General features: G+C 50.2%; 1 protein-coding gene across 2 annotated transcripts in view; it reads right to left on the bottom strand.

The window, feature by feature from the left end:
• Positions 1 to 6,808, bottom strand: part of LOC124471385 (stonustoxin subunit beta-like) — an 8,259-nt gene extending 1,451 nt beyond the window's left edge. Inside the window, exon 1 of one of the 2 annotated variants that reach the window (XR_006956521.1) lies at positions 6,092 to 6,808. Coding sequence is in view for 1 of the 2 variants with exons in the window: in XM_047025878.1 (XP_046881834.1) it covers positions 100 to 130 (31 nt within the window). In the remaining variant the exon portion in view is untranslated. Of the gene's footprint in view, positions 1 to 99; positions 172 to 6,091 lie in introns of those variants that run through there. The other variant, XM_047025878.1, reaches the window with a different exon arrangement.
• Between the last annotated feature and the right edge of the window lie 4,464 nt (positions 6,809 to 11,272).

Here is an 11,272-nt window from a genome sequence, read left to right as displayed (position 1 = left end):
CTCTCTTTTTCTGTTCCTACATCTCTACCCTGCTCTCTGTCCCTCCCTCCATTCCTCTCTCTCTCTCTCCCTCTCATTCTGTTCTCCCTCATATGCTACCTCTCTCCCTCCACATCACTCTCTCCATCATCCCTCATCTCCTTCCTGATACGCCCCCATCACTCCATCTTTCTTGGGAGGAGGGGAAGATGGGAGGACAGCAGAGGGGAGCAGAGGGAGGAGAGGAAGAGGGGGGGAGAGGGAGGAGACATAGCACACACAGACGTAAACAGTATTGAATTTATTGAATTTATTAATTGTGTTAAATTACTGCTTCTAAAAGTAGTGTTTACATTGTTTGTTGGTGTGTGTGTCTATTTCTGACAGTGTCCAAGTCACTAATGGTTTTGTCCCTTGTATGACCTTGTGTACTAGAACCAAGTAGCAGTCAATACTCACATTTCCTTAGGCCAGGTTTGATCCAGCACTCTCCACCATGATCCACACTGCAGGGATAAGCAGAGGAATGATGAAAATACACTTCACCTGTTGATAAGTGACTTAGCAACTGACTTTCTAAGTAAACATGTTGTTTCTCTCGTATCATCAGAGGTGTATTCCAGAAAGCAGGTTTTACTAACTCTGAGCCTAACCCTGAACTCTGACTTGATGAACCCTTGATGAGATGGGAAGCTCAGAGTTATCGCTTCCAGAGCCTAAAACGACGACCAGAAGGGAGCAAATCAAACTCTCCGAAAAGTGGGTGATCACACATTTTAAACTGCCCTGATCACCCACTTTCCGGAGAGGATCATGATGTAAAGATTATTGATTTATTTCCTGCCAATGGCCATTACTGTCCCAATTGGACCCTGTCATGGGGTTTGGGTGAAGGATTGTTGTTTGTCCCCCCCCACTCCCTCCCTCCCTCCCGCTTTGAGAGGTCAGTCCTCCCCCCCCCCCCTCCCCTCCCTCCCTCCTGCTCTGAGAGGTCAGTCCTCCCCCTCCCCCCCCCCCCCCCCTCCCTCCCTCCCTCTCTGAGAGGTCAGTCCTCCCCTCCCCCCCTCCCTCCCTCCCGCTCTGAGAGGTCAGTCCTCCCCTCCCCCCCCCCCTCCCTCCCGCTCTGAGAGGTCAGTCCTCCCCCCCCCCCTCCCTCCCTCCCGCTCTGAGAGGTCAGTCCTCCCCCCCCTCCCCTCCCCCCCCCCCCCTCCCACTCTGAGAGGTCAGTCCTCCCCCCCCCTCCCCCCCTCCCGCTCTGAGAGGTCAGTCCTCCCCTCCCCCCCTCCCCTCCCTCCCGCTCTGAGAGGTCAGTCCCCCCCCCCCCCCTCCCTCCCTCCCGCTCTGAGAGGTCAGTCCTCCCCCCCCCCCTCCCCTCCCTCCCGCTCTGAGAGGTCAGTCCTCCCCCCCACCCCACCCTCCCCCCTCCCGCTCTGAGAGGTCAGTCCTCCCCCCCCCCCTCCCCCCCCCCCCTCCCGCTCTGAGAGGTCAGTCCTCCCCTCCCCCCCCCCCCCCCTCCCCTCCCTCCCGCTCTGAGAGGTCAGTCCTCCCCTCCCCCCCCCTTCCCCTCCCGCTCTGAGAGGTCAGTCCTCCCCCCCTCCCCTCCCTCCCTCCCGCTATGAGAGGTCAGTCCTCCCCCCCTCCCCTCCCCTCCCGCTCTGAGAGGTCAGTCCCCCCCCCCCCCCTCCCTCCCTCCCGCTCTGAGAGGTCAGTCCTCCCCCCCCCCTCCCCTCCCTCCCGCTCTGAGAGGTCAGTCCTCCCCTCCCCCCCCCTTCCCCTCCCGCTCTGAGAGGTCAGTCCTCCCCCCCTCCCCTCCCTCCCTCCCGCTCTGAGAGGTCAGTCCTCCCCTCCCCCCCCCCTCCCTCCCGCTCTGAGAGGTCAGTCCTCCCCTCCCCCCCCCTTCCCCTCCCGCTCTGAGAGGTCAGTCCTCCCCCCCTCCCCTCCCTCCCTCCCGCTATGAGAGGTCAGTCCTCCCCCCCCCCCCCCCTTCCCCTCCCGCTCTGAGAGGTCAGTCCTCCCCTCCCCCCCTCCCTCCCTCCCGCTCTGAGAGGTCAGTCCTCCTCCCCCCCTCCCCTCCCCTCCCGCTCTGAGAGGTCAGTCCCCCACCCCCCCCCCCCACCCTCCCCTCCCTCCCGCTCTGAGAGGTCAGTCCTCCCCTCCCCCCCTCCCTCCCTCCCGCTCTGAGAGGTCAGTCCTCCCCTCCCTCCCTCCCGCTCTGAGAGGTCAGTCCTCCCCCCCCCTCCCCCCCTCCCTCCCGCTCTGAGAGGTCAGTCCTCCCCTCCCCCCCTCCCCTCCCTCCCGCTCTGAGAGGTCAGTCCTCCCCCCCTCCCTCCCTCCCGCTCTAAGAGGTCAGTCCTCCCCCCCCCCCTCCCCTCCCTCCCTCCCGCTCTGAGAGGTCAGTCCTCCCCTCCCCCCCTCCCGCTCTGAGAGGTCAGTCCTCCCCTCCCCCCCCTCCCTCCCTCCCGCTCTGAGAGGTCAGTCCTCCCCCCCCCCTCCCTCCCTCCCGCTCTGAGAGGTCAGTCCTCCCCTCCCCCCCTCCCTCCCTCCCGCTCTGAGAGGTCAGTCCTCCCCTCCCCCCCTCCCCTCCCTCCCGCTCTGAGAGGTCAGTCCTCCCCCCCCCTCCCTCCCGCTCTGAGAGGTCAGTCCTCCCCTCCCCCCCCCTCCCCTCCCTCCCTCCCGCTCTGAGAGGTCAGTCCTCCCCTCCCCCCCTCCCTCCCTCCCGCTCTGAGAGGTCAGTCCTCCCCCCCCCTCCCCTCCCCCCCTCCCTCCCGCTCTGAGAGGTCAGTCCTCCCCCCCCCCTCCCCCCCTCCTGCTCTGAGAGGTCAGTCCTCCCCTCCCCCCCTCCCCTCCCTCCCGCTCTGAGAGGTCAGTCCTCCCCCCCCCCTCCCTCCCTCCCGCTCTGAGAGGTCAGTCCTCCCCTCCCCCCCTCCCTCCCTCCCGCTCTGAGAGGTCAGTCCTCCCCCCCCCTCCCCTCCCGCTCTGAGAGGTCAGTTCTCCCCCTTCCCTCCCCCCCTCCCTCCCGCTCTGAGAGGTCAGTTCTCCCCCTTCCCTCCCCCCCTCCCCTCCCGCTCTGAGAGGTCAGTTCTCCCCCTTCCCTCCCCCCCTCCCTCCCTGAGAGGTCAGTCCTCCCCCTCCCCTCCCCCCCTCCCTCCCTCCCGCTCTGAGAGGTCAGTCCTCCCCTCCCCCCCCCCCTCCCTCCCGCTCTGAGAGGTCAGTCCTCCCCTCCCCCCCCCCCTCCCTCCCGCTCTGAGAGGTCAGTCCTCCCCCCCCCTCCCTCCGTACTCCCTCCGATCAGTACTCCTTGGTCCAGCTACAAACCTCGGACAAGTAAGTCAACTAACGCTATATCATTTTGTTGCTTACCATATGGTTACCTAGCTTGCTACCCTTAGAATCTGGCTGTAACATTAGCTCTGCAGCCATCAGCTGAGGTACTGTCGCTAATGTAAAGGTAGATAGCATTAAGTATGTGTGTGAATACACATTCTGTAACGCAGTGTTGTACGCTTCGTTGTTATGTGGATAACGTTCTGCTGTTGGTGTTATGGCATGAGATATCCGCCTTTCCCCACATTGAAATGACTGAGTGTGCAGCTCTGCAAACCAGGGTTATCAGATGAGAATGGGCAAATTCGAGACATCTTACTGCAACGGGTCTACGAGCCATTGCGATACATCCACTGTAAACATTAGCGCATGGTGCCGCCTCTCCTCCTCATTTAGCATTCAAAGCTACAGACACAGAAACAGCGCGTTCTGAGGAAAGCTCATTATGGGACTAGGCTACTCGTAGTGGCTATAATTCTGCACCAAGGCTGACTTTCGGGTAAGAGACTTCAGATACAGTATTAGGGGACCACTAAGGCCTATATAAAAGCATCCAAATACAGCATTTCATGTGACCTCTAATCAAAGGTTTCCCTTCGTGCTTTTGGTGAGAAGTCTTAGGAGCTAGCTACTTACCCTGCGTCATGGAGCCGACCAGTTAAATGATTTAGCATTAGCGTTGCTACCAGCATATGCAGAAATTATTTGTTTGTTGTTGTTGATTTTGTGAAGGTGTGAATAATTTTGGATTCATATTTAATATGATAACGTTCTGTGTAACAAATGATCCCCCCCCCCCCGCCCCAAATAGATTTCTAATCTGTGGGAAACACTGTCTGTGTTGTGTAATGGTGTTGGCATTTGGCATTCTAATCTGGAAATAGAAATTGTCTGGCGTGCAGGCGAGTATGAAGACATTTTTAGAAAGCAGAAAAACAACTGCAACAGCAAAAGGGGCAATGTTCATTCAGTACATTTCAATGCAGTATATTAATTTGACATTTAACCACACGTCTTACTAGCCTGGCTCTGCCCTCCTACCTACGTACTTCCGCTCAATTTTCTTTTTGCTTCTGTACTCCGTCTGGGCTTTCCGTATATTAGTCGATGTCTCAAGTCAACTTTTTACCGTCCAATCAGAGAACAGAGGGAGTGGCTGAGAACGATGACGTTGATGTCGTGTTGATGCCTAGTTTGAGTTGTAGTTCAGTAACGGCGGCGGAGAAAGATACGAGCGAAGCCATTCGGTCCGTTGTGGCAACGCTGCCGAATATCCAGAAGTTAAAGCCGGAGCAAGAACAATCTTTGCTCCCCACGGGGTTCGTTTGATTTTACAGCTTGCTCCGTTAGTGGTTGTTAGAAAAGATGTAACTGTTATCCTGTTTAAGAATGATTCTGTTTACAGTATTTTGTGTGTGCAAAGAGAGGCCTAACCCCAAATGTGAACTCTGGGTAACACTTGGCTTACGTAAACAAGGGGACCTGGGCTTCACCACTATCTTACTGGAGGCCATTAAAGAGTTAATCATATGGTCAGGATTGCAGGGGTCAGAGAGCGCACACACGCACACACTCAAACACGCACGCACACACGCCTGCCAGGACTATGCAAGGGAGCCAATGAGGAAGAGCAATGGGACATTTGCGTGCCTTTGTCTTAGCCAATGACTGTGAAGAGCGGGGCTGCTTAAATAGCTCGCTAGCACAACATGCTAGCAGATAAACTTGTAGCACACTGGCGTGTGATGTTTTTGTCTCCTTGTGGGCAGGCCACAAGCAAAAAAGCTTACTTAACTTGTTCACCGACTGACTGTGCAATGCTTGATAGATTCATATTTCTGACAGTGGTGAAGGAGTTGGCCAAGGCGAACGCTACCGATTGGTTACGACAGATCCAGAGTGGCTCTGGGCAGATCCAATAGTTTTAAACTTCAACAGAGTACCCGCCTTCAAGGAAGTTAACGCTTGTCAATGGAGCGAGCCCAGACTCTCTGTACAAATGAACTGTACGAGAGTTGGGTTAGGACCAGGCTAACGTCTTACTACAGGTGAAGAAGAAGTAGAACAATCCTATGTGCACAAAACAACTGTCCCAATCTTCTCCTTTTTAATGACTGGGCATTACGAGAAGGAGGGTCCATCAACCTCCACAGCACAGATTAACAGTGAGATGTTCAGTCAATGCCAGGTTAGCTCTGCATGGAAAACTGTAGAATTTCATGTCATCCGTATGTGTTATATGGCTTCAACAACAATCTTCTCTCTCTCACTACAACAGACCCGTCTGTGAATAGCCCCTCTCTCTGTGCACGTGTAACCGGTGTGAACTGGTGAAACTCACTCCTCAAGTATGTAACAGCTCACCGGCGTCAACGAATAGCTAGCTTTTCTTTGGCGTCGTTGGTAGTGGTCGCGCTTGCTGATTCCATTTATTTTTCTTGTTGAAGTCCCTAGCTACATTCACTTCAAACCGACACTAGGACCTAGGTTTGAGCTGAGCTACATTTGACAACGTCTGGTTTTGGTGACCTCTTTTTCTGGAGCTAAAAACCCAGAGATTCCCTCATTTCAGGGTTTAAAAACTCAGTTTTCACTAAACCCGCCTTCTGGAAATACAATTATGATTGTGGCTACAATCATAGTTGAACCATATTGTAGATTGTAGAGTAAACATGCAGTTTTTAATTGTATCATTATGAAATGCAAGGCCTATTAACGTAGTTTGATATATGTTCAGTGTTAAGCGACATTACATAAAGAGGTATATAAAAAACCAACATCTCCTTACTTGAGTTTCTCCAGTCTGCAGTGTGGATCCTCCAGTCCAGCAGAGAGCAGCTTCAATCCTTTTTCTCCTGGATGATTGTAGCTCAGGTCCAGTTCCCTCAGGTGGAAGGGGTTGGACCTCAGAGCTGAGGCCAGAGAAGCACAGCCTTCCTCTGTGACCAGACAGCCTGACAGCCTGTAGAAAGAGGATCAATATAGTGACAGAATCCATCTGGGCCTCCAGAGTGAGTCAGCACAGAGGGGTTCATTTGGCAGATGCTGTCATAGCTGCACCTCCCCTCATTAGACAGAGTGACCCACATAATCCCACTCATTCAAGACGGGTTCAAGTAGACAAGGTCATTGCGGGTGCACCCACTCATTTCTAATCTAATAACAACTAAACGGCAAATAAGGACTGGAAATCTGACACATTGTGTCAGGGTAAGATCACTCTTAAACTACCTGTGTAAAATGGCAACGATATAGACGTATTGGAAAACTAGAAACATTAAGTGAGAACTCGCCCTTTTGATAGAACTTGAGCTTCAAACGGAAAAAGTGTTTTTGTATTCCACAAAACCTGGCCGCCATCGCCAATCAAGGGACATTGTCGTCACCTGCGCTGGTATGATTGACGGAGATGGAAACTCTGAAGTTCAACGCGCAGGGAGAGTGTGTACTGGCAGCATCAAGCACGCTTTACGGCGTTCTATACATTATCCCGCTTATTACACGGCTACTTAACAAATAACTTAACACAGTGTGTCTTTTTACATTGTATATGTTACCATTCGTAGGCTTGTGTTGATCAGCAGAGAAATAGTTCGCCAAAGACGTTGAACTTCATAGACGTTGAACATTCTTTAGGCTTCAAATCAGCTGACGTCGCTAAGCAACGGAGTACGCTGGGGGGGTGAAAAGTTACCGGACTACTTGCGGAGTGCTACGAAAGACGTGAATTCGAGGCAAAAAGGCCACTTCCCTTGACAGCGGTCAAATATGCATAGCAACGGTCAAATATGAAAAAAATGTTCGCTGTTGAACGTTGGGAAGCCCCATTCAAGTGAATGGAGCATTCTACAGCGTTAAGAACAGCCGTGTAATAACGTTATCTAATGACCTAACATCATTAAATAAATACTGTTAAGCATTCTTCAAATAAATGGAGCTTTCTACAGCGTTAATGGGCAATACACGGGCAATGTGCATGTATTCAGTGGGCAACGCGCCGTTTACTGAGTGTACCGGTCTGACAGTATAACTCCTGGGCCACTTTTTTTCCCCCAGTCCGCCCCTGCTCGCGTCCGCATACTGTACCCTGCCTCAGTCAACTAGCTAACATATAAGCTAGTTTTACATATAAAACGGTGAAATATCAGCCTACCTGGCAAACTTCACTGAGTTGGACTCCAACTGAAGAATATCCCACCTCAGTTGCTCTGTATTACTAGTATTAGCTAGCCTCAAAATGTCCTGGTTTATACACCGCAAATATCCTGTGGTTATCCTGAGGTAGTTAAACTTCTTCTAAATAATAGTGAAAAACCTGTGAACTTCTTTTGTTCTGGACTGGCAAGTCATTTTTTGTTGACTTAACGCTAAACTTTCAGATGTTAGACTTTTCTTATCTTTGAATTTTCTGAGCAGATATAGCCTACATTGCAGGCTCCGACGCTGTTCTTTCTAGAAACACGGCTAACTGATCAGAGAGAGATCACATGACTTAGCATGACAAGAAACACGTCTTGCTATTGGACAATATTATCACATTGAAAATAAAAGCAAGTTCTTCTGAAAAATGTAAGGGGAATTAAATGGAAGTGAAATTAACAAAATGTATGCCAAAAAACATAGCTACCCGATAAATGTATGTATTTTAAAATAACAGAATGCTTATCAGTATTTATTTAATTCTGTTTGGTCGTTATATAATCATATTCTGCTCCAAAAGAGCAACATAACTACCCGTTGGCTCTGCCTTCCATCCTGAGAGAAGAGGAACTGCTATATTCGGATGCTGTTCATGGATAACGGTTAATCATTTAACCCCATCATGCCTATGTCTTTCTGAATTTCAACATTTTATATTCTTGCTAAATATATTTACATTTAGTCATTTCGCGGACACTGTTATCTAGAGCGACTTACAGTAAATACAGGGACATTGCCCCTGAGGCAAGTAGGATGAAGTGACTTGCCCAAGGACACAAACGTCAATTTGCACAACCGGCAACCTTCTAATTAATAGCCCGACTCCCTAACCGCTCAGCCATCTGACCTACACTGCTCAAAACAATTAAAAAGAACACTTTGAAAACACATCAGATCTCAATGTGAAAATTTTTATGTTGGATATCTATACTGATTTAAGATAGTGTAATGTCTTAGGAACGATTGTGGGATGTCCTCCCAGACCTGTCGAAGGGCATCAGTGAGCTCCTGTAAAGTCTGAGGAGCAACCTGGGGCGTCTGATGGACCTAAACATGATGTCCCAGAGGTGTTCTATCGGGTTTAGGTCAGGTGATCGTGAGGGCCATTCCAATGTATCGATTCCTTCATCCTCCAGGTACTGCCTGCACACTCTTGCCACATCAGGCCGGGCATTGTCGTGCATCAGGAGGAACTCAGGACCTACTGCACCAGCGTAGGGTCTGACCATGGGTTCAAGGATTTCATCCCGATACCTAATAGCAGTCAGACTGCCGTTCTCTAGCCTGTAGAGGCCTGTGCGTCCCTCCCTGGATATGCCTCCCCAGACCATCACTGACCCACCACCAAACCGGTCATGCTGAATGAAGTTGCAGGCAGTACAGTGTTCTCCTTGGCTTCTCCAGACCCTTTCACGTCTATCACAGGTGCTCAGGGTGAACCTGCTCTCATCTGTGAAAAGCACACAGGGCGCCAGTGGGGGACATGCCAGTTCTGGTGTTCTAGAGCAAAAGCCAATGGAGCTCCACGGTGCTGGGCAGTGAGCACAGGGCACACTACATTTACATATATTCATTTAGCAGACCCTTTTATCCAAAGTGACTTCCAAGAGAGAGCTTTACAAAGTACAGGACGTTGTGCCCTGAGGCCACCCTCATGAAGTCTGTTTCTGATGGTTTGGGCCGAGACATTCACACCAGTGGCTTGCTGGAGGTCATTCTGTAGGGCTCGGGCAGTGCTCAACCCAGGGCCGGCCCACGCTTTTATTGGGCCATAAGCAGAATTGATTTGGGGGCCTCTCTGAATTTGTATAATTACTATTAACATAATATATATCATTTTTTAATTAAGCTGTAGTTTCATGTGCTCTTGGGGGCCCTCTGGTGGCCATGGGGGCCCTAAGCAGCCGCTTAGTTTGCTTATGCCTTGGGCCGGCTCTGGCTCAACCTGTTCCTCCTTGCACAAAGCAGCAGTTATCGATCCTGCTGATTGGTTGAAGACCTTCTACGGCCCTGTCCAGCTCTCCTAGAGTAACTGCCTGTCTCCTGGAATCTCCTCCATGTTCTGGAGATTGTGCTGGGAGACACATCAAATCTCCTTGCAACGGCACGTGTGAATGTGCCATCCTAGGGTTGCCTCCCGTCCCTTAAAATACGGAATCGTCCGGTATTTGAAAATGAAATAGCGCGTCCCGTTTTGAATCAATACAAATTGCTGATTGGGTAATACTCGCTGCCATCGTTGGTTTGATCGGTTTGTTTCAGGATCACGGCCAATCAGAGTCAGAGGAGGGTGGGTCTCTTTGCGGAGAGTCGATTTGAAAGAGGCAGCTCCAGATACCCCCCCACGTAATAAGAAGTACACTTATAAAAGGAAGTTGGTGTAGCAGAGAGTCAAACCGCCAACACAACCATTTCTGACCCACTCAGTAAGACACAGTACTGATCACCAGGACGACTGATTGCATTATATGATGTCTCATACAATGCCACTATCTTCTGGATAAGCCTCAAAGGGGCTGATGCCATACCTGGTGTTCCCCTCCCCAAGTGGGGGAAGAGCCAGACAACGGCCCACCTTTCTCAACCTCCCTACTCCAGAAACTCTGAATTATAAAGGATTTATCCCAAAACATACATTTAATGGATTTACAAACATCTCTCAAAGCAATACTGCTTATGGACACTAGAAGAACTATTGGAATTTGTGTGACAATCAATGCTTTACCTTTAAATGCTGTGTTGATGTAATTTGATGTTTTAATGAAACTTCCTTTCCGGTTATGATAAGTCAGTCAATATTGATATCAAAATGATTGTACCATACTAACAAAACTATTTCTGAACGTTGTATTGTTATATTTTGAAGTTTAAGCATTCCATGGACATTTGAAATATTGACTTCAATCTACCGACCACTTCACACCTATCTTATCTCAGGACAACGCCCAGTCAGGTAAACTGACCAATGAAAAGTTCACCCTCAAAAAGGGATACCCCGTATTTCTTGGATTATAAAAACCCAAGATGAACAATCACTCCCCGCTTGTTCGTAGGAATTAACCTGAGGTGAACGCTTCACTCTCTAACCTATTCCTCTTAACCTGCAACTTCACTGAGCGCCCGGAGCTTTGACAAAAGATTCCACTGTTCTATTTTCGTTGGACGATAACGAAACCGACTCTACCCTTCTTCAAGCCGACCAAAGTAACTGCGATTTGCTATATTTCTTACTTGTGAACATTGGCATTATGTGGTTGAATTTGTTACGGTTGATTGTAGTTTGCGAATGATTTTAACCTGACTCACGTTAGGATTACCCTACCATTGCATAAACTGTCCAGTTGTTTTGAGGCCTATCTCTCTCTCTCCTCTCCCCTTCTCCCTCTCCACGTGCTCTCTCATTTGTGTATCCCACTTCCATAACGATATAGGACCTTCTGTAATGTTTTAGCCAAACTAACCCATCATTTGTTCATCCCAATTACATTTGCTAAAATAAATCATTGTGTGTAATATCCGTGTATCCCTCATGTTATCTGATCTGCTCTACTTTCATAGAATTCACTACTTAAGATTAGACTGATTATTACGAGTGCTATTATTATTCAATATTATTAAACAAGGTTTCCTCTGTCCCTTTCACGAATCAGAGGTGGTGCCCCCAAGAACTACATTTACATTTACATTTAGTCATTTAGCAGACGCTCTTATCCAGAGCGACTTACAGTACGTACAGGGACATTCCCCGAGGCAAGTAGGGTGAAGTGCC

The sequence above is a fragment of the Hypomesus transpacificus genome, chromosome 9 (assembly GCF_021917145.1).
Source record: "Hypomesus transpacificus isolate Combined female chromosome 9, fHypTra1, whole genome shotgun sequence".
In the NCBI taxonomy this organism is placed as follows: Eukaryota; Metazoa; Chordata; class Actinopteri; order Osmeriformes; family Osmeridae; genus Hypomesus; species Hypomesus transpacificus.
The sequence above is the reverse complement of the archived record's forward strand: the minus strand, read 5'-3'. Positions and strand labels throughout refer to the sequence as shown.